The sequence below is a fragment of the Mus pahari genome, chromosome 1 (genome assembly GCF_900095145.1).
Source record: "Mus pahari chromosome 1, PAHARI_EIJ_v1.1, whole genome shotgun sequence".
Taxonomy (NCBI): Eukaryota; Metazoa; Chordata; class Mammalia; order Rodentia; family Muridae; genus Mus; species Mus pahari.
Window position 1 is genome coordinate 113736628 of NC_034590.1, and position 23446 is coordinate 113760073.

General features: G+C 51.5%; 1 protein-coding gene across 3 annotated transcripts in view; it reads right to left on the reverse strand.

The window, feature by feature from the left end:
* Positions 1-620: 620 nt before the first annotated feature.
* Positions 621-23446, reverse strand: part of Cttn (cortactin) — a 35701-nt gene continuing 12875 nt past the window's right edge. The window contains exons 6-18 of one of the 3 annotated variants that reach the window (XM_021198157.1): positions 23092-23202; positions 21773-21827; positions 20054-20164; positions 17702-17812; positions 17172-17282; positions 16321-16431; positions 14893-14948; positions 11303-11372; positions 7478-7626; positions 5776-5865; positions 4520-4685; positions 2839-2910; positions 621-1988 (exon numbers count right to left, since the gene is read on the reverse strand). In XM_021198157.1, coding sequence (XP_021053816.1) covers positions 1852-1988; positions 2839-2910; positions 4520-4685; positions 5776-5865; positions 7478-7626; positions 11303-11372; positions 14893-14948; positions 16321-16431; positions 17172-17282; positions 17702-17812; positions 20054-20164; positions 21773-21827; positions 23092-23202 — 1350 coding nt within the window. In that variant the 3' untranslated portion in view covers positions 621-1851. The remainder of the gene's footprint in view (positions 1989-2838; positions 2911-4519; positions 4686-5775; positions 5866-7477; positions 7627-11302; positions 11373-14892; positions 14949-16320; positions 16432-17171; positions 17283-17701; positions 17813-20053; positions 20165-21772; positions 21828-23091; positions 23203-23446) is intronic. The other 2 variants (XM_021198164.1, XM_029538103.1) reach the window with 2 other exon arrangements.

Consider the following 23446-nt stretch of genomic DNA (forward strand, 5'->3'; position numbering starts at 1 on the left):
TCTCTCTCTCTCTCTCTCTCTCTCTCTCTCTCTCTCTCTCTCTCTCTCTCTCTGTGTGTGTGTGTGTGTGTGTGTAATGTTTAAAGAGGTCAGAGACCAACCTCAGATATTGTTCCTCAGTAGCTGTCCATTTTGTTTCATGAGACAAGCTCTCTCAGTGAGACTGTAGCACACCAGACTAAGTTGGCTGGCCACTGAGTCTCTGGAGAGGTGGCCTCTGATCCCCACCTCCCCATGGCTGGGAGTACAGAAAAGTCCCAGTGCACCTGGCTTTTGAAAACTCATGTGTATGCATATGGGTTTGTGTGGGGGTATGCCCATGTGTGTGCAGGTGCCTACAAGAACCAGATCAGAGACCAGAGGCATAGGATCCCCCGAAGCTGAGGTTACAGGTAGTTATGTGTGGCCCAACATGGGTGATGGGAACTGAACTCAGTTCCTCTTCAAGAACAATGCAGGGTCTTAACCATCGACACATCTGTCCAGCTCTCCCAATCCTGCCCTTCACTCCCTGCACCGGTTGATAAAGGGCACCTGAGCTAGGGCCCCTGGGAACTTGGCCCAATGCCACCTTCAAAGCTATACACGGAGACCAAGCACTGCAGGAGACCACACAGCAAATGGATCAAAAAAAGTTTATTCTGAATATTTAATTTAAAAAAATTCCATACCTATGAGGTGTGCTACAGAATTCCAGATGATATTTCATATAGAAAACCCAACCTAACAACGGAAAGGCAAGGATTCTGCAAGAAAGCACACAGGGAGAAAATGGACATCGATCCTCATGTGTCCCAGAGGTGGGGACTCATCTACAAAGACATACTGTTTGCCTGGCTGTGCATATCCAGAGTGGCCCAGCCTCCTCGTGTCTCAGACACTTGAAGGCATCTTAGGGACAGTTGCTCAAGGAAGCTGGAGAGGCACCCAGGTGGGAGCATTGGCTCACTCAGTCCTGTTTTCAGCCACATCAATCTATCAGCTGACTATAACTGAACATATTTGGCAAAAAGAACACATTTCCCCACAGGGAGCGTGCTTCTGGAAGCTTGCATGAAGGAGCTATATATCCGTCTGCCCACACTGCTCATTGCAGGCTGCTCAGGGGTCATGAACAGGTCCAAGACCCCCTCCCAAGTCTCCCACGTTGCAGGCCAAGCCCAGGATAAGCCACTAGCACATCTCTGAGATGCACTTTATGTTATAGGCCTCAAATGCAATGGGAGAAGGTAACACTTCAGGGCAAGGCAGGAGAAAGGGTCAACCAGGACTGGGGTGTCAGGGGAGGTAGAGATGAGGAGACAGAGTAAAGGAAGCGTGGGGTCCTGGCTTAAGTGGTCAGGACTGATAGATAGGACTTCCCTCACAGTGTCAACACTCTGGGACCTCACTTTCCTTTGGTCCCCTTTCCTCTTCTTCCAAACACTGGACCCCAGAGAGCCTCCCCACTGAGTGCCCACTCCAGGAGCACTGTCTCCATCCTGGGAACCTGGCTACAATGGGGGTGGGGGTGGGCACAAGGCCGCATGTACCAGCAACCTCAGGAGAAGCGCAACCCCTGAAGTGGCTACATACCACAGTCAGCTTGGCAAAACTAAAACACCTGGGATGGCTGAAAGTAATCACCCATGTTCTCTGTGAACATGATCATCAGACATTAGCAGATTCTGTGGCAGGACATGCCCCGAAGCATCAGCAGACGTATTAAATATAAAGTCAATATGAATATTCCCCTTCCCATCTTCAGAAAAAAAACAAAAACAGAAACGGAAGCAGAAACCAACTCAAACACACGCAGATGCTCTGTAGTGTGAACCCTGTGCTGGTGCCGGTAGGCTCTGGGTGGCCACTCTACTGCCGCAGCTCCACATAGTTGGCTGGGAAGAGCCCGTATCTGCCCTTGCACACCCCACGCCACCAGCCATCGTCAATCATTTCTATGTTGGTAATGATGTCATCAGGGTCAAAGGAGATCTCATCATCGCCAGCTAGGGAAGGAGAGCAGAAAGAAACTCAGATGGGATTGTCACCTGACCAGGGGGAAGACATCAAGATGAGACTAAGACACCCGCACGACAGGGGAGAGGCCTTCACTGTTAGATACATGACAAGGAAAGCAACGGAGAGGGCTGCTGGAGAGCTGCTAAGGTTAGACATGAAAATCTAGACTCTAGAGAGACGTGAGATGATGGCCCAAAAGTCACAGCACCCATGTGTATACAGGAAATACATGCCAGGTCTCTGTGTTCAAGAAGAGAAAGGACGAGCGGACCTCTGAGCCTGGGGCCTGAGGACTCGAGGGAGTCCCAGCCATGCATCCTATAAGACAGTGCTCAACTAATAAGGGAGGAACGGAGGAATGGAAGTGCTGACGTGACAGAGAGGGGCCACACTGGTTCTAAGTCCTCTTTTGTGTGGCATCTTCACTGGAAAGTGGGGTATGCTCCTGTAGAACTGTGTCCCCAGCCTGCACAGTGGGTCTGTGACTAAGGGGGCTCTGCACCTTTAGATCCCCAAGGATTCAGATGAGAGATGGGCACAGACAGGGGCATCTCTGACATCATGCCAGGTAACACCTGTAAAGTTACTTCAAGATACACTGTAGAAACTACCCAGACAAAGTAAAACCCACCTAAGGTGTCAAGCACTGGAAAAACTGAGACACAATTGTGTAACCCTGGGAGTTCAAGGTCAGACTGGGTAACAGGCCCTGGTTCAAAACCAAGCACACAACAGCCCTGTATTCCGTCCCAGAACTGGTCTCAGGAGGGGTGTGGCTGGGAACTTCACCCTGGGTAGGTAGGAACGTGTGCCCGCAGGTCATGGTCAGTGCCTTACCAGCCTGGTAGTCATACAGGGCGATGGCTGTGATGCCCAGGTCACTCTCATACCCATCGTAGGTGTCATCCTCTGTAAGAAAGCAGAAGTGCTGAGTGATGGCCAGGCCCCCAGGCCCCGCAAACACACTGCCCAGGGACTGATGGGAAATTTGTTCTTCGCATCAGCTGGGTTCCTATGTGGCAGGTATTGGGAAGGAGGGACCAGATACCTCCTAGAAACAAAAAGACTTAGCTGGTGCTGGTGGTGCATGCCTTTACTGGGAGTCAGAGGTAGGCGGATCTCTGAGTTCGAGGCCAGCCACACCTACAGAGTGAGTTCTAGGACAGTCAGAGCTACATAGAGAAATCCTATCTCCACAATAAGGGGGGAGGGGGAAATCACTTATAAGACATTTTCTTATTTAGTGATTGATGGGGAGGGCTCAACCCATGTGGGTGGTCCATCCCTGGGCTAGTGATGCTGAGTTCCACGAGCAAGCAGTCAGTAGCATCCTCCACAGCCTCTGCATCAGCTCCTGCCTCCAGGTTCCCGCCCTGTTGGAGTTCCTGACTCCCTTCAGTAATGGACAGTGATGTGGACTTGTAAGCTGAATAAACCCTTTTTTTCCCCAACTGCTTTGGTCACTGTGTTTCATCATATCAGTAGAAAACCTCACTATGACAGGTCTTTCAAGAGAAGAGTTTAGACACCAACTCTGACACATACAGAGAAGTATGGTCACATGGACAAGTAACAAGTAGGGCAGCCTAGGTTACAAACTGAATGAGAGTGTGGTGGTATGAATAAGAATGGTCCCCACACATCTGAATGCTTAGTTAATAGGGTGTGGTACTATTTGAAAGGATTAAAAGGATTAGGAGGTGTGGCCTTGTTATAGGAGCTGTGTCACTGGGGTGAGCTTTGAAGTTTCAAAAGCCCAAGCCAGGCCCCAGCATTGCCCTTCCCCACTGCTATAACTCTCCTTCCTCAGCACCATACTGCCTGCCTGCCGCCATGCTCCCTGACATGGTGATAATGGACTAACCCTCTGAAGCTCTAAGCCTGCCCCAATTAAGTGCCTTGTACGAAGTGCCTTGGTCACGGTGTCTTTTCATGGAAATAGAACAGTGACTAAGGCAGTGACTGAAAAACAAAAACAAACAAAAAGAAAACAAACAAAAACCAAAAACCAAAAGTGTCTGATATCACGAATTCAAGAGGAAGAATGCCAGAGCAATGGAGGTTTGGCACCAAAGGCTGCCCTGGGCCTCTCAGCACCCACCCCCATGCTGCTGCAGGGGATGAAGATCTCCCCTGGTCTACTGTCTTACTGGAACCTCACTCTCCAAGTAAACAAGTAGCCTCACTGTCTGCCAAGCACCGGTTCATCTGCAGAGCATGGGGGATGTGGCCTTTGAGGTGCTGGGCAGTAGGCAGAGGGAGCCCTCGGAGGGAGGACTCACCAGGTCAGCAGACCCCCACTGCAGCCTTCCTTAACCATCCATGCAGCACAGGACGGCCCTTCCCAAGACTGCAGGACAGAATACTGTGCCTAACCTTCTCTGTGTGTGTGTGTGTGTGTGTGTGACACAATGCACACTCCCGGGCGATCAGATAGCAAGCCAACCTGTGCTCTCTGAAGAGCACACTGGAGAGGGGGGATCTTCTCCCTGGGCATGGCTTGAGTGGGGTCCAGTACCTGCTTGGTAATGGCCAGGAGCCTCTGTGGTCTCATACACGGGCTCTGATGTGTAGACCAGGCCTTGCTGGCTGCCAGCCTCAGGAACGCCTGCAGCCTCGATGCTGTACTCGGGCTCAGATTCACTAGCTCGGTAGCTCGGCTCAGCCTTGAACGGAGCGGCATCCTGGGGAAGAGACACACAGGCATCTCTTACACTATCATTGCAGACAGAAGCACCCCACTCACACATGACCTCCATGGTCAGACAAAACAAGGCAAAAATGGAAGCTTCATGCGAAGAGAGTGGGGATGGGAGCTTCCTGTGGAGGGCAGCCAGGCAGAGCAAGCTGCCACAGCCCAAGGAGATTGATCACTCAGGGCCAAGAGCAGTCCCATGTGGCAAGATCGTGGCAGGCAGAGCCTGCTGTAATGCTAACAGTCAGTTCCTGCTGTGGTGGCTCAACACTGGACCCTGCCCCATCTTCCCACTAAGGTACTTTAGGTACTTCCCTTGGCTCCTGGTCCCAGCTGATCTGCCAGACACAGGACCTGTCCCTGTCCCCAGCCTAAACAAAGAGCCAGTGTTCCAACACTTGGCCCAGCAGGAGGTATGACTATGTAGACATGCCTCTGTTGGTTGGGCCACTTGCTACAAGGCCCATATCCACTGAGAAGTCTCACAGGGGAAGACTGATTGCCATGCAGGGCAAGTAACAGGTGTTCAAAGACAGGGAATCCTAGTGGTGAACAGGTCATGGTCATGTCCACACTAGAACACAATGTTATCTAGCTAATGGAAGGGCAGAACATGAGGAGTGGCTGGGATACGTGGGATGTGGCTGTGGGCACAGGGGCTTACTTCAGTGAGGGAGCCCTGAGTCCAGGCAGAGTATGGGAGACTCGAGGCAGGAATGAAGCAAGGACTCCACAGAGCTTCATGGGAGGAGGCCACTAGGACCAGAGAACAAGATGCTCAAGGGACTAGGAAAGAACACTGTCTTAGGGCCACCTCTGCCACTCTCCTTAGGGAGAGTTCATTCCAGAGGGAGCACGGTCAGGACAACCAAAATACTGAGCATGCAGCATCGACTGACCTCCCAGAAGCCACAGGGAGAGGAAGGCCATGGTGCTTTGGGCTGCCCAAAGGTGAGAGCAGCCAACCTGGCGGTAGGGGTAGGGTGGGTGGGGGGCACCCTGCTCCAGGAACACAGAACAGGAGGGTGTCAGGAGTCTGAAAGAGTCTAGGGCAGTCAACTGGCCACATGACTACCCACCTCATAGATGGGGCTGGAGGGTGGTCTGTCTTCAACTGGTTGAGGACTAGGGGATGCAGGGGGCGTCTGCTTCTTGGCTCTGGCTTGCTCCTAAGACAGACAGCAAACCATGGTTAGTCAGACGGCCTGAAAGTCAAGCCTACCACTTTGCGAGGGGGCACCACCCAAGTGAGAGAGAGGCTTGGTGCCTGCTGGAAGAATAGAAAGCACTGACCACTGGGTCTCAAGGACTCCAGCCTGTGGTACTGCTGTGTCACACGGTGGGAAGATGCACTTAGATGAGCAGTGGATAGAGACACTGGGCAGAGGTGGCATCAAGCAGCCACTCCACCTGGCCCTCAGCCCATCTCCCAACTTGGGGCTCTGAGCCAAATCTGCCATGGGCGCAGAATTTCAGGGACCTTGGAGTGGTAGATATTTTCTACACGTGGGGGAGACATGGCCCCTGAGGGCTGACAGGTGATCTGACCCCCCATGGAGCATCCCTGGGCAAAATCCTGGCTCCCAAGACTGCAACGGAACACTAAACAGAAGACAGGAACAGAGGCAGTGAGTGGGCCCATGTTACCCCAAAGTCTCCACAAGAGGGAAATGAACTAGAACTAAGGGAACAATGAGGAAAGCAGGGAGTGCATGAGGTGGCCACAGCCAAAGAGCCAAGGCAGCTAGAGAAGCTGAAGGCAGCAATGGGATCTGCCCAAAGCCTCCAGGACCACAGTGGGGCAACATCCCTCAGGTCTTCAGGGCTGTGGCATCAAGTATGGGATATTCTAACCACTTGGGGAGAAAGCTCAGACAGCAGCATGGGACACAGGAGATGTTCAAGGCTGCAGTCAGTCCCCAGAGACAGGACTGAACCTCACCTATTCACTTCACACCTTCTCTCTCTACTCTTCTGTGTAGGGGGAGCAACAGTCACATTGTGTGCTCTTGAGAAAAACACCATAAAGACTCTAATACAGTCTTTGCAAACAAGCTGTCTGTCCTATGCCACAAAACAAGCTGTCTGTTCTATGCCACAAAAGCAGCCGTGGCAATCACCGAAGATGAACCACCCCAGGCTCAGGTATTCCCAAGCATCTGAGGGTACAGCAGATCGAACACAATGAGGAGGTCTGGCTGCTGTTGAGTTAGCCCATTTGTGACAATAGGCTGTAAGGCTTGTCCCAGCCCTCCCTATACCCAGCTGGGTGCCAAGAAGAGCCCTCACTGTCAAATGTTTAATGTTACACAGAACCTGAAGCACAAGGGGGCCAGGTCTAGTCTCATCAGCTCAAAACTGACCCACATCTTCCTCTGTGGGGTCTCAACCCCAACATCTCCTTGGGAGGAAGTGTTCTTCAGCTTAGCTGGAGCCTCATGTTTATAAGCAACTCTGTCTAAGTTACTGAGGGTTCTGCTTCCCGACCAATCTGCAGAGCCATCGCCAGCATACACATGTGGCTATGGGGAAAGGATGAGCATTGAAGGTGTCCAGACAGTGGGTGACCATGTAAGCAAGCCTTCCTACCGTACCAGCCCCTCCTCAATCTAGTCGGGAGCAAGAGAACGTATCATACAAGCCTCAGGATAGAGCCCTGCCCCCACAGCTGCTCTCTCTACTCACAGCAGTAACTAGAGTGACAGAAAGGCGCTTCCTCCCGGTGCCTCGCTGCAGACTCAGGCACCGAGGCTTGGGGACAGACATGGTAGCATTACTCACTTCCAGCCTCCTTCGCGCCTCCTCCTGCTCCTGCCTTTCCTTGGCCATCCGCTGAGCTCTCTCGGCTTCTGCCTTCCGCCTGTCCTCCTGCTCTCTCTCCTTTGCCAGGTTTTCAAAGTTAGCACGGATATTACTGGTTTTGCTGGTTACTAGAGGAAAGAGAGGACACGTCTGTCTCAGAACACCCTACCAGGACAAAAGCCACACCAGGGTGACCTTGCAGCAAAGTCATCCTCATGTGGGGAGAAAGGATACCCTCGGAGCACTGTCAGCTCACTCAGGCCGGCCACACACAAAGCCCAAGGGAGACTGACGGGCCTTAGAAGCCCTGAGTCTGCACCACAGTTAAACTAGACACTGTCATGGCTGAGCAGCACACACTCAGGCTGAATGAGGCAATGGCTAAGCTCTCTAACCATGATGTGGCTCAGCAGAAGTTCCCCAGTAAGGAGCTATGATATGGCTCAGTGATACAGCCCTTGCCTGACATACAAGGGACCAGGTGCCATCTCAGGCACCACAAAAAATAAAAAATGAAAATAAAAAAAATAGATAGATAGATAGATAAAAAGACAAGAGCAGGGAGGATGTCAGCCACAAAAGCACAAGCAGGATCGCCTGTCTCAGGAGCCCACAAGTGAACAGCCCTGTTCTCAGAACACCATTTTCCCAGACATGACAGGGAGTAGGTTTGAGTGTCTGGCAGCTATTTCCTCCAAGGTGGGCCTATGTGGTAAGGAAAAGCCATTGCTGAGCCAAGTGTGGTGGTGCAAACCTGTCATCCTAGCACTGAAGAGACTCAAGCACAAGGACCAGAAGCTCCAGGCAGACTGGGCTACATGAGACCCTGTCTCAAAACAAAACAGAAAAACAGAAACAAACAAACAAACAATAAGGGGAGAAAGGACTGCTGTTGGTCAACATGAAAGTCAAGGTTTCATGCATGACACCTGGGTTAGCCAGCTGTCACAACACACACCTGGGATCTCAGTGCTTGAATCAAGACTGGGGCAGGAGAATGACTTTAAGCCCATGGCCTTCCTGAGCTAATCAGTGAGCTCAGGGATGCCTGAGCAGAGAGGCCTGAGGTACAGAGTGGAGCCCTGTCTACAAAGACAAATGCAAAAAATAAAAATTAAAAAATTAAAAATCTGGATGTTTGGACATTTGTGGCTGCTACTATGGCATGTATGCTGGCTACTTCTATGTCAATGTGAGTTTTATGCAAGTTAGAGTCACTGCAGAGGAGGGACCCTGACAATACTGTTGGCATAGGACACACCAGGACAGAGCTCTCAGCACAAAGGAGACTGATTTACCCCAGGGGGACAGAGGGCAGGGGATAAGAAACAGGCAGGAGACAGAGGGTGAGGGGGAACAGAAAAGGAACAAGGGAGAAGGGGAAGGGACATTTGCCCTGAGGGACACAGGACTGCCTCTGGATAGACAGGAGATAGACAAGGCCCATCCATATACCTGGATGTAGGCAATGGCAGTTTATAAAGGGAACAAAGGAACCCCCTTTCAGGATGGGTTGGTTTATTTTGATTGGATGGCTTGATCAATATAGCATTTTGATAACTGGACCTTGGTAGTCAGCCTTAGGAGGAGGAAGTGGCCGAATAAGAGAACAGACCTCGGTGGCTAGCTTTAGGAATGCACTTTAATGGTTTAGCAAGGGAGAGGAAGGGGGCAAGGAACAGGCAAGACCTGACAGAGCCATGTTTGTCATGCCTGGGCCTACTAGAGCCCTCCAGGGCCTCAACTGAGAAAATGCCTCCATAAGCTCAGGCTTCAGCAGGCCAGGGCTGGGGCACACCTTTATTTCCAGTGCTTGGGAGGCAGAGGCAGGCAAATCTCTGGTCTATAGAGTAAGTTCCTGGACAACCATGGATATACAGAGAACCCTGCCTCAAAAACAATAAAAAAAAAAAAAAAATCACGCTTCATGTAAGCCTGTAGGGCATTTTCTTAATTAGTGATAGATGGAGGAAGGCCTAGCCCATGCTGGACCAAACCTGGGCTTGTGGTCCTAGGTTCTATTTAAAAAGCAGAGACTAGAGACATGGCTCAGCGGTTAAAAGCACTGACTGCTCTTCCAGAGGTCCTAAATTCAATTCCCAGCAACCACATGGTGGCTCACAGCCATCTGTAATGGGATCCAATGCCTTCTTCTGGTGTGTATGAAGAGAGCAACAGTGTACTCATATAAATAAAATAAATAAATCTTTAAAAAGAAGAACGAAAAGAAAGCAAGCAGGCTGAGCATGCCATGCTGAGCAGGCCACTACGCAGCACTCCTCCATGGCTTCTGAATCAGCTTCGCCTGCAGGTTCCTGCCCGCCTGCCTGAGTTCCTATCCTTCAGTGATGAACAGTGATATGAAAGCATAAGCCAAATCAACCCTTTCCTCCCCAAGCTGCATTGCTCATGGTGTTTCATCACCGCAATGATATCCCCAACTAACAATGATTGTGACAGTTGTCATTTAAAGGCTATGAGATGGCTTATAGATGTAGGAAAGGGCTCTACAGTTGAGCTGTAGGCCTAATCCAGAGATCTGGCTGTAGTGAGAGTCCTGGAATTTTGGTTTCTTTAAAAAACACAAAAATATTATAAAAATGTTTTTGTTTTAATCCCAGGTATGGGGATGTGGGGCTGTCTGCAGCAGCTGACTGTGATTTGCCTCGTGCTCTAGCAGAGGCGTGGTTTTGCCAGCTGCAGATAGTCTCTGTGATTGTGTGATGTGTGGAATTCTGGGAATTTTTCAGAGGGTATAAAAATGATAGACTGCCAAGAGGTGGAGTTGGTCATTCAGGGGATGGGTGCAGTTTGTTAGTGATCATGCTCAAAGAAGAAACAAGAGGAAATAAGTTCTTGGATCTCTCTCTCCCTCTATCATCCTTTGTCTCCTATCTAGTGATGGAGGCAAAAGGAGAGGGGAGGTGTTAGGGGACAGGGTGGGGGAGGCTTGTAATAAAGAGTGGTAAAAAAGAACCCATAAAGATAAAGTATCATAGAGCAGCTACATCTAGTATTTGAAACCAGACAAGATTCAAATAGCAGGCTGCTGGGTGAGCAAGCCTCCAGAAGTGTTCAGAGACCACAGCCCAGGGGAATCCCCAGCCCTGTGGAACCACAGCCCACTGGGCCTCGAGATCACATAGTTTCCCTGAGAGCATCCTCTGCCCTGCCTAGCACAGTCGTTCCTGTTCCCTTGTAAGCCGTGAGCATGCAGGAGAAGCCTGTGGTCCTCACAGTGCCACCCTGCTCAGTGACCTGACACAGACTAATTCTAAATTGTATTCTCCGAGTAAGCCCCCAGTCTCACTGTTTACTCTTTCTTTCCTCTTCCTGAGACAGGGTCTCACTCTATAGTTCAAGCTGGTCCAAGCCTCAGGATGTAACCCAGGCTGATCTTGAACTTGTGGCAATCCTCTTGCCTCAGTCTCCCAAATGCTGAGATTACATCATACCCCACCACACCTGGACCCTTGTAAATATGAGACACAGTAGATATCAATAAAACAAGTGGTGTCTCCAGAGATTTCTATCCTATACGTAAATGGCACTCTCTAAATGATTCGCACTCCTCACAGACCCAGTAGATAGCTGAAAGGGCATGTTTCTGAGCTACCGGTCAAAGCTGTGGGTGGGAGGAGTAGGCTCAGGGGATACACGTAGGCTGCTCTCAGAACCTGGTCACCAGCATCTCTCACCAATACCCCACAGGTGAGGCCTTCCCCTCAGTCATGCCTGGAGGACCATGGGGCACCAACACTGTACCCCACATATCCACAGTGCTTTCAGACTGCCAGGACTCACCAGCCTCAATGGGGACAGTCTTCTGATAGGCAGACGGCACCTGGACCACTTCTTCAAAGGTGGATGCGTTCTATGGAGACAGAGAGGAGTCAGGGAGTACTAACCCCACTCCTCCACAGCCAGGGCAGCTGTAACCTAGAGAATGTGGGCCTTCCCCAGCTTTCAAAACACCCCCACAACAGAGAGCTCTTGCCCTATCCTGCACTCCACAGATTCCCTGGGGCTCGGCTCCCCTTTCACAGACACATCGATTATCCTGCAGGTGCACGCTCCTGAACTTAGACCGTGAGTCATAGGAAGGCTCTGAGGGTCACAGGGTCACCTTGCCAGGCCCCCTCCTTGCTCTTCTGTAGGCTCTCTCAGCTTCCCACATCTCAACCATGCTTACAGGCTCCAGAATTACTCTGGTAGGGACAGAGGAAGCCAGTGGCCGACCTAAGTACAGGCCGATAGGTCTCTGACACCAACAACAGCCCTAGCCGTGTGGCTTCTAAAAGGAAACTCAGGGTTCAGGGCATTCACTAGTCCCAACACATACCACATGAGGAAGGGAGGCTGAAGGTGGTCCAGGGGCCTCTCCCCAGTGAAAGTAGTGTCCTTCAACTAAGCTGACTCCAGACGGGCTACACTCTGCGTGACCCTCCCCACCAGCCCCTGTCCATCTCCTTTCTTCAGGGAAGCTGAGACCATGGGAGATGAACTGCTACCCTGCCTCATCTCCCATGAGCCACTTCCAGCTGAGGGCCCCCAGAGCTGGGCCCACCTTAGCTGCTCTCACCACCCCTTTTCTTCTTCCCAGACACCCCGCCCCTAAACCTGACCCTAGCCTGCTCTTCCAGAACAACCCTCACCTAGCTGTTTAGGAGGCTCCTGTCTGATCTGCAATTGCCTGGAGGAGCCCTGATCCATCTCCACACCCTCTGCTCCCTTCTCTCACTCCTGCCTTCCATATCACAACACCCCCTTTTTTCTAAAGTGTGCTGGAGTAACACCTACGGCCTTCCCAACCCTAAGCCAGCCTCACTTCTGAGCCAGCCCCAGCCCAGCTTCTTGATCCCAATTCCGCTTTCCTGAGACTTCCCCTCCTCAGCCCTTGATCCATCCTGCCACGTCAGCCCTCACTCCACCCCCTTCTCCACAGAGCCTGGCTCTGGAGCCAAAGGGTGGCCACTCTTGTCCGTGGGCCATTTGCAACTGCCCAAGCCACCACAGAGGGACACTTTTCCTGTCCAGAAGAGGACAGGGTGGTATCAAGGTCACCACCTTATCCGAGTCACTATCGGGATGAACACTGCTCTCAGAACAGCCTCATGGCATAGCCTGGCCCTGATCCTGCCCACAATCTCTTGGGCTTCTCCATAGGACAATAGACAGGGAGAGAATGGCCATGCCTGGCTGGCAGGAGGTGAGAAGATGAGACGATGCTAACCACATCATTTCCTGACTATGAGTGCACAAGGTCAGCGGTCGCCATCTTTACCATCACTGCTAACCACAGACACCACAACTTCCTCAATGCCAGCCTCTGACTAACACACTTAGTTCCTCATGTCCTCTACAGCAGGCTCTCGGCCACCACACACCTGGCCTCCTGCCACCTCAGCCAGCCTCCTTGCTCAGTCTATTCTGAGTGGGAGAGGTGAAACCCTGAGGGGTGCCCCTCAGCACGCGGCATGGCCCTCCCCTGCCACTGAGGCGGCCCTGCAGCACCCTGGCTGCCTAAGGCCTTATCACTCTGATCTTCCCTACCCAAGTCCCCCAACTCTGCAAGCCTCCACCACCGCCTGGAATCACACCAAGCCCTCCCTCTGCTCTGACAAGTGCTGGGTTACAGGTGTGTGCAGCTGTGCCCGGACTCAGGTTCCTTCAGTAAAGGACAGGCTGCATGTTCCATAGGCTTCCCAGGGCCTTCCCCACAGCAGGAAATAGAATTGCCACCCTCACTCTTCCATATCTGCAATGACCTTGTTCCCAAAGCAGGCTTCTGTCCCATCCTCTGCTTTGTCACTGACCATCTGCCCTCAAACCTCAGCCCAGGGATCAGTGAGAGGGTTCATTGGGTAGAGGCACTTGCCTCCAAGTCCAGTGACCCAAGTTCAATCCCTGGGACCCACGTGGTAGAAACCAACTCACACAAGCTGTCCTTTGACTACCAAGTATACTTGGTGGCACATACATGTGCACACACATACATACACACCTACATATATACATGCATACACATAATGAGTTTGTTTTTGTTTTGGAGACAGGGTTTCTCTGTAAAGACGTGGCTATTCTGAAATTCTCTATAGACCAGACTGGCCTTGAACTCAGGGATCTGCCTGCCTCTGCAACCTGAGTACTGGGATTCAAGGTGTGCATACCACCTGGCTACATATAATCATGCTTAAACTCAGTTCATCTGGCTTCCTTGGGACCAGTTAGCATAAGCCACCAGCTTTGCTCTTGGGGCCTCCTGTGACATACCCTGGTGATATGGGGGATGCCCAGGGTGAAGCCACCACAGTGAGCTGAGTCTAAAGGAAGAACAACTCAGGGGATGACCCAGGCATGCCATGTGTGACCACGGCCAAGGGCAGGAAGGAACATTGATATCTGTGCAGTTGAGAGGATGCAGCTCACCTCAGGGAGAGGAAAGCAGCCCCTGCCAGGCTACTGGAGAACCCACAGAGCTGTGTAGCAATAGCTTTCCCCACCACTGGCTGACATACTAGAAAAACAACTCTTTCACCAGCTCACAGCTGACCTCACAGGGTCCCAGAACTGATTAAAAGCAACAACAGGCTGATGGGGAGATCTGGAGAGAGGGAACAAGCTGTTACCACAGGAACATGCTTTCATGACTAAAAGACAAAGCTGGCACTGGCCACCCATGCCAGACCCCAGAGGCTGAGGGAGAAGCATCTCAAGTCCCAGGCCAGCCTGGGTGGCACAGCAAGACCCTATCTGAAGGAAAAAGTGAAAAAGGGCTAAGGCCCAGGATGTCCCAGGTGCTGGCCCGCTGCAACAAGACTAGTAGTCCAGCTCCCCCATCTGTGGTAGCAGTCAGTGACTAAATGTGGCCACTAAGCAATTCTGAGAACTGGTTTTTGTCTGGCTTTCTGCTAATAATTAAAAGTTCAAATAGTCAGGCTGGAGAGATGGCTCAGAGGTTAAGAGCGCTTGCTGGCTGCTCCTCCAGAGGTCCTGAGTTCAATTCCCGGCACCATATGTTGGTTCATAACCATCTATAATGGGATCTGGTGCCCTCTTCAGGTGTGCAGGCATAGTTACAAGTAGAACACTGTATACATAATAAATAAATCAGAAAAAAAAAAGGTCAAATAGGTCCCAAGACCCTTGTATCAAGTGCCTGGGTTTCACCCAAGATCCCTTCTGCTAACTGCTGTGCTGTGACCAAGTACTCGGCTCGCTTGGCCTCAGTCCCACAAATGAAACAGAATGAACCCACAGTGTGCCATGTGAGGTATGCAGGGTTCCCAGGTGGCCACTCCAGAGCTGTAAAATGATATACGCCTAATGTCACTGGATAGACCTCTGTGTTGGGAGCCAACAGCCCTCGGAAGACATCCCCACCATGGCCTTACCTTGTCCATCCGATCCTTCTGCACCCCATACTTCCCGCCGAATCCTTTGGCATAGTCTAAAAGGTGGTAAAGGCGAGACTTACGTGAGGCTGAGGACGGGCGAGCAGTGGCAGGCACATGCGCATGGATCCACAAACAGCCCGGGGACACAGACCAGAGCAGAGGGACGTGAAAGCTGCCCGAGGACAGGCTCTCCTGGCAGAGCCAGCTGTCTAACCACAGTGCCCAGTGCAGGCAGGGAGCAGGAGAGGTGTGGGCATGCTTCCAGGAATGGGGACAGGGAGGGGATGGGCGGCAGGCTGTCGGGAAGGAAGCCAAGGAGGGAGGACACAGGACAGGCCTTTGCAGTGCACACTTCTATAGCACAGTCTTCGCACCAGCCAGGGCCTTATTCTCATCTGCTTCCTGGGCGCCTGCTCTACTGGGCACTAATTACAGGCCCCACCGTGGTTTGTTCTCTTGCTTTTTAAAAGAAAAAAACAAAAACAAAAAACAAAACAAAACAAAACAAAAACTCTGTGGAAATGCCACCAGACAAATATGTCTGTTGCTGCCACACACAAACACATGAAAGTGACAGTCATGCAGCCTTGACATCACAGGAACCAATGGCCACCTCCACACAATCTGCTGGGCCAGCACTAAGTACGTTCACTCTGGGTCTGATGGCACCTGGGAGCCCACAGTCCACCCTGATCCAGGGAGTCACAGGCCTCCACCTGGGCGCTCAGCTTCTAGGAACCAGGTCGCTCTGGGAGCCAGGTCTGACCTCTTAGAGAGAAGAACTGCAATAGCTTCTGAGACCCCCAGGGCATGCCTCCACCTGCCTGTATCAGCCACACACAGTGTACACTAGGGTGAGGCTCTGGGTGGAGACAGATACTACACACAGTCCGTGTGGCCAAAAAAACAAAACAAACACACACACAAAACCTTGTACACCTGGCCAAAAGAAACAAAAACAAAAACAAAACCCAAAAAACAGCAACAAACCCCACAACACTGTAAACAAAGACACAGGGAGCACACAGACCACGTATTTCATTCTCCACACCCCCAGTGTGTCGTTAACATCAGGTCTGAGGGAAGGAGTAAATCCAATCCCTGTGGCTCAGAGACTCAGCGCTGGCGTCTGCAGCCATGAGGCCAGAGGTGGTCCCTGCAGATACTATAGCAACCTGGCCTGCAGAGCGCCTCCTAACCTCAACCCAGAAGGTTGGAGGGAAAAAAAGAACGGGTGGGGGTGGGAGAGGAAAAGGACCGGGGCTCCAGGATGTTGCTCTAGCATGACACTGAGTGGAGGCCATCACTGGCAGCTGGCGCCACAGGGAACTGTCACAGGCACTGCGGTAAACCCTGAAGTCTATGCTCCAAGTCAGCTGCACTGCAAGGGCTGGTGGGAGGGGGCGGGGCGGGAGGGGACTGTGCCTTGCTGGGACTCGTGCTTGGCCAATCTCTCCTTGTAATCAAACCCCACAGCGGAGGAGTCCTGCCTCTCGGACTGAACACCAAATTTGCCTCCGAAACCAGTCTTATAGTCTGGAGATCCACGGGAGACAGTGAGGAGCATGACCGAGAGAGGAGAGCTAGGTTAGAATCACGTGAGCACGGGCACCGGTCCAGTACATCATGTTCAGACCTCGGTTCTGGGCCTGATGATCTAACACTGACCGAAGCATTAAGGAACAAACTTAAAGGTCAGTAGATTTCAGCTGAGACGCAGAAGCAGGATCGGAACTGGATGGTAAAGTTTAGTTAAAGCTACTGCCTGAAGGGACAGCTGGAGACAGCTACAGGGTTTTACCCTCCTCAAACCAGCTTTCCCTGGGACAGAGTTCCCACTGTGACAAGAAAAACTCCTAATTAGAAAGAAATGCTCAATGACTTGAGGGAGACTCAGATACAGTCAGAACCCGCCCAGCACAGACCAGTTCCTGGGGTTCCATCTCTAGAACTGCAGAAAGAAGTGTGCCTTCCACATACCAGAGCCCACCTTGTAAAAAACCCAGGAACCTGGAGGACAAAGGCCCTAAGGGTGCTGCAGTAACCAGGCTCCCAGGGCCTACAGCCCTGGCACGGGGGTGAGATGGGACGGATCACCCTATCCCCCTGCTGTCTATGGGGACTTCTGGAACTAGTGGAGACATGGACAACTTCACATCATGAGAACAAAACTCAGACAAAAACACAGCAGACATGAAGCTCGTGACCCACTGAGGAACGACACGAGCGTCCCAGAGGGCCCTGAGGAAAGCAGGGAGTGGGGCTGGAAGAGGTACCTTTTTGGGATTCATGCAGCTGCAGCTTCTCCTGATGGTCCCAGCCAAGGGCACACTTGTCCTGTCTGTCTGTTTGCACACCAAACTTTCCTCCAAAGCCTTTTACATAGTCTGCATGCACAACAGAAAGCCATACCCCGGCATTACTGCACAGCCCAGGACAAAGAGGAGGTGGGTTTCTGATGCAAGAAGACACACTTCACTAGACACTGGTTGACACCCACCAGAGGCCCTCCTCGAGATAACCGCATCTTAGGAGTGCGGTTCAACAGGCAGGGCCAATGCATGCGGCCCTCGAGGCATCGAGGTCTCATCACACACAGGCAGACGTGCGTGACAGGACACTGCTGCAAGCAACACTGGGGCTAAGAGTCAAAGCTGAGGCCACTGTGTGAGTTCCCATGGGCTGGGGCCGGCCGCCTTAGGCTGACCATTTCAACCACTGTAGGTGACAGCCGGCTTTTCTCTTCTCCTGTGACCAGGCCTGTGATCCTGGAAGGGGCTGGCTAGAGGAAGGAAGCAGCAGGTACCTTTCTGGGATTCGTGCTTCTCTGTCTTGCCTTGATACTCAAAGCCCACAGCGCTTTTATCCACCTTGTCCTTGTCAATCCCATATTTGCCACCAAAACCTTTGGAGTAATCTGAAACAACAACAGCACTGTAGGAAAAACTAGCAATGGGTGAGTTAAAAGGCTGGGGGGAAGGGAGTGGGGAGGGGGGCTGCCACAAAGTATGAAGGTCAGACTTCAATCCCTGGGACCCATGTGGTACATGGTATAAGGAGAGAACCAACTCCTGAAAGCAGTCCTCTGACTGCCACACATGTGCACAACCATACACATGCACAAAATAAACATAAAAAGGTAAGCCAGCAACAGGTCAAACGGACTGTTACATGGTCTTTTTTTTTTTTTTTTTTTTTTTGGTTTTTCGAGACAGGGTTTCTCTGTATAGCCCTGGCTGTCCTGGAACTCACTTTGTAGACCAGGCTGGCCTCGAACTCAGAAATCCGCCTGCCTCTGCCTCCCGAGTGCTGGGATTAAAGGCGTGCACCACTACGCCCGGCTCTGTTACATGGTCTTTAAGAGTGTAAGTTGTGGGCTGTCAAGATAGCTCAGCAGGCAAAGGCAACTGTCCCTAAGCCAGATGACCTGAACGCCATCCCTGGGGCCAACACGGTGGGGAGAGCCCAAGTGTGGTAGCTCATGCCTGTCTGTACTGCTGAGGATCTGAAGCCAACAAAGCCAATACACACTGAGTTCAAAGCCACCCAGGGCTATAAAGTGAGACCTTGGCTGAAAAACCAACCAACCAACAAAAAACCAGAATGAAACATAGAAACAAACAAAAAGAAAAACAGAAAAGAACTAGAGAGAGACAGCTTGGCAGTTAACAGAAAGGGCCAGAGAGCTGGTTCAGCAGTAAGAGCACAGATGCTCTTGCAGAGGACCAGAGTTCAGTCCCCAGCACCCACATGGTGGTTCACAACCATCTGCAATGGGATCTGATGCCCTCTTCTGGCATTCAGGAGTTGTGCAGACAGAGCATCATATAAATAAGTAAATCTAAAAAGGGGGTGGGGGGATCCAAGGTCTTCTTTTTAAAGCAAGCTCTTGATTTTCAAATACTGATAAACACTAAACAGAACTAACGCGTGTGGGCACAAAAAACAAACAGCACCAGGAAGACCGATGTGTGGCGGTGTCTGTAAACATGTGCCTGCTCTTTACACAGCGCGGAAGGAGAAAGCCAGGATGGCCTAGCAGGGCCTTTTGGCAGTTTGTCATAATTAAAGGTGTCTGGAGTATGTGAAGCTCAAATCCAGATCCTGTGCTCTGCCACTGAGCTACATACACTCCCAGTCCCTGCCCCCAAGTCAATTGGGACTACACAGTGAAACCCAGTCTTTAAAAATAAGAAAAGAAGGGATTAGGGGAGAGGGGGCATGGAGACTTCAAGATGGCTCAGCATGTATAAGTTCAAGGTAAGGCACTTATAAGGCAGAGACAGGAGGATCTCCATGAGTTCCAGGCCAGCCTGGTCTACATAGCAAGTTCCAGGACAGCCAGGGCTACACAACAGAGATCCTATTTCAAACAACAAATCACAAAAGGGTGTTTGCCACACAAGCCTGCCGATATCCAATCAATCCCTAAAACACACAGACAGGTAGAGGATGAGACTCCACGAAGTTGTCCTCTGGCATTCACACATGGCATGCATGTCCCCAACACACACACACACACACACACACACACACACACACACACACACACACCTGGGCTGGGCAGGAAGATGGGGTCGAGTGTGAAGCTATATATGGTGAGCTCCTGGACTACAAAATGAGACCCTGTCTCAAAACACAGAGGCACAAGAGCAGTGGCTCTCGGCCTTCCTAATGCTGCGACCTTTAATACAGTTCCTCATGTTGTGGTGACCTCATCCAGAAAGTTATTTTTGTTGCTACTTTATAACTACTGTTTTGCTATGTTTAGAATTGTAATGTACATATCTGCTATGCAGGATAACTGCTGAGACTCCTGTGAAAGGGTTGTTTGACCCCAAAGGAGTCACAACCCACAGGTTGAAAACTGATGCTCTAGAGAGAGGTTCAGCGGTTAAGAGGACCCTTTTTAGGCTCCTAACACCCACGCAGCCACTCATAACCATCTATAAATGTAGCTCCTCTTCTGGCTTCCACACAAAGCACATACATACACATACACAAAGCACCCACACACCCCCATACACATCAAATAAAAATAAATAAGTCTGAGAAAAGTTGAGGTATGAAAAGATTAGAAGGAACACAGGAACAAAAAACAAACAAACAAACAAACAAAGAGTGCACTCATCCACAAGGAGCCCAAGGCCCGCCGAACCTTTCTGTGATTCATGCTTCTCCGTCTTGCCCTGGTAGTCAAAGCCCACGGCACTCTTGTCTACACGGTCAGCTTGCACACCGTATTTGCCACCAAAGCCACTAGAGTAGTCTAAGGAGACAAGATAGCAGTCAGCAATACTGTGTTCATTTGGAACACAAGGGTTGCATTCTTTAGATGACATTGGACACCTCTGTTGGAGAACCTTGTTATTAAGGTAGCAGTCTTCCATGACTGGATGGCTTTCTGAGTGCAAAATGGGGGAACTCCCTTTCTCATAGGGGCTCCCCTGTCTCTGCCTGTTTCTGCCTGAGAGTGTCCCTGAGCACAGGTGGCTGGCCTTGGCTGGCTTTGTCTGAAAAGTGACCTTGTACAGAGCTCTGTGCAAGGCTGCATAACTCAGCACAGAAGGCCCACTCCGGCTTCCCACCGCATGATAACCAGGTGCTGTGCTATAACCAATCGGCCCTTCCTGCTCGCTTGATGCCATGACCAACCAGCCCTTTCAACTGTACCCTAAAGATGCCCTTACATACCCTATCCCTAAAACAATAGCCTCTTCTCGCTGCAGCGGTCTACAGAGGTCATCCTGGACACACTCAGGGTAGAACCCTGCTCTTTGCCACTTCAGCTCCCCTTCTCCCTTCAAGCTGGTGGCCAAGAACCTCCAAGGAGAAAGGGGCGAGGGGCACAACCCGCAAACTTTGTGCAGACAGAGTTCAGCTCCCACCCTGCCACCGCAGGAGACTGTTTTGTACTGAGAGAATGAACTGGCCAGAGCAGCTCACACTAGGAACGCTCAGCCTGATCTACAGTGTGCAATCCTGCTCCAAGAAACCAAAGTGGTGGCCGCTGAGACGGCGGTATGGGTGGAGGAGCCTGCCTCTGAGCCTGAAGAGCTCATCCCCAGAATCCATGCGGCAGGAGGAGAGGAAAGACCTCTGTGAGCTTCTGTCTCCCCCGATCTCTGCACATACAAAGGGAATAAAAATGTCTAAATAAAACACAGTGGGGAAGGGTACAAAGAAGTAAAGGTGTCTGCCCACTTGAAAATCTCACTGGCCACAGGCAGGCACGGCTGCACCCAGTACACAGGAGACTGAAGCAGAAGGTTGCCAGGAGCTGGAAGCCAGCCTGGGCTTCAAACTAAAGACTAAGCCAGCCTAGGCTACAGAATGAGTCCCTGTTTCAAAAATAAACAAAAATGAGAGTCAGGCAAAGTGTCACATGCCTGCAATCCCAGCACTCATGAGTGAGTCTGAGGCAGGAGAATTGTTGAGTTCAATTGTTGAGTATCAATGGCGTGATAGCATGATATCATCTTAAAAGAAACAAACCAAACCAAACCACTGGGTCCTGTAAAGAAACAATTCCCCTTTGCCGTTTAAAAGCAAAAAAACGAAAACTAAAACCAAACCTCCAGAGTCATGTGACATCATGGAACTCAATCCACACCCTCTTCCCCACGCTTCAGGGCACAGAACTGATAGCACAGGCAGACCCACCACTCTGATTTCTATCCCCAGGGACATTTGCGTGTGCTGTTCATCCACAATGCCAGAGAGCTGGCTGAGCTGAGCTGCTCAGGTAAAGAGACGGTGGCTTCCTCTGGACTCAGCCGGCTCTGTGTATGCCACGGACAGCGAGGGCACAAGCCCTGCCACAGCAGAGCAGAGACCTCCCTGCCTCCCCCCACCAGGCTGCACCAGCTCCCCCTACCTTTCTGGGAGGCATGCTTCTCCGTCTTCCCCTGGTATTCAAAGCCTACGGCAGACTGTGGGACAGAAATATAAGGGACAGGCGTTTAAACTCCACCACGGAGACAACCCATCTGAACTCATGGCACACAAAGAACCAAGCTTTATGTTACGTGGTTAGGTGTGTGCCACACATACAAAGGCCAGAGGCTGCCCAGTGTCCTGCTCCATCACTGTTTCTTTAGGCCTCTGAGATGGTCTCACTGAACGGAGAGCTAGGCTGGTAGCCATCCTCCTGTCTCCTCCCCACTCCACACTGGGGTCTGGGCTGCCTCCCTATCCTTGAGTGTTTGGATTTGTTTGTTAATGTGCAGGGTATCACTCTGTGACTCAAACTGACTTTGAACTCCAGGTAATCCTCCTGCCTCTGCCTCTCAGGTGCTGGGAATAGAGGTGTGAGCCAGGCTTAAACAATGTTGGTTTTTGACCTTTGGCTTCATAAACTACAGATCCAATCATCACTGATCCGGTGTGTGTGTGCGGTATCCTCCATCCCCTGCAGGCTCTCTGCTTGGCTGACTTATTCCAGGCACAGCATGCTGATCTGGAATTAATTCCCCTGCCACATGGACTTCCTGAACAAGCTTTACTGAGAACATTAACAAGATGGCATGCCTGCCTTCAACATCCATTCTGTTCCCTGTGCAACCCGGAGCTGGGGCTCTGCACCTCTCACACTTCGGACATGATGGTCAGGCCCTGCTACCCCACCTCTGCACCTCTCACACTTTGGACATGATGGTCAGACCCTGCCACCCCAGCTCTGCACCTCTCACACTTCGGACATGATGGTCAGACCCTGCTACTATGCCTTAGAGTTAGGACACACACTGAAAGCAGTGTGCTGCCCTGCTCCACTGATAGACCCAGACTGGGAGAATCAGACCAGCCTCAGGCTTACTACAGAGCCTCTGGACACTACGACCGCAGTTCAGCAAACCCACCCTATCACTCACATCTATCTAGGGAAGACAATGAAAAAGGTCCCTGATGGCATACCATAGCTGAGTCAGAGGCTAAGCACACAGGGAGACCCGCAGTAAGCACACAGAGGCCTATCACTCCATGTCTCTGCCTAGCCCCCATTAGACAGTCAGCATCTCTCACTTAGGTCAGAGAGGCAAGCATCAGAGACGCTCATTTAAATTCTTAACTAGACAGCCTTCCTACAGTCTCATGGAGTCAGAGGATACCTGTGAACTGCTGTGCTGACCCAAAAGTGCAGCCACGAGCGCAGCCTGTAGCTGTGGCAGGGAGCCAGCAGCCCCGGCCATCACTCACCTGATCCACCCTGTCCATCTGGACACCGAACTTGCCTCCGAAGCCCCGAACCGAGTCCACTTGTGAGCAGTGCTTGGAAAGCTTCGACTGGTACTCATGGCCCACGGCTGACTGGACAAAGAATAAAGACACGGCATTATGCACCCACGCCCGGCATGGCACGGCAACCCTACTCCCCAGCTCTGCTGCAGCAGCCACTTGAGGCTAAAAGGAGGGGCCTCGGAGGCCCCGACTCCCAGGATATTGCCTGGAAATGGCTGAGCCCTGGTGCAGGGTTCCGCTGTGCACCCCAAACCTAGAGATCCTCCAGATTAACACCCCAGATGACAGGTAGGAGCGTGACAGGATCAGACAT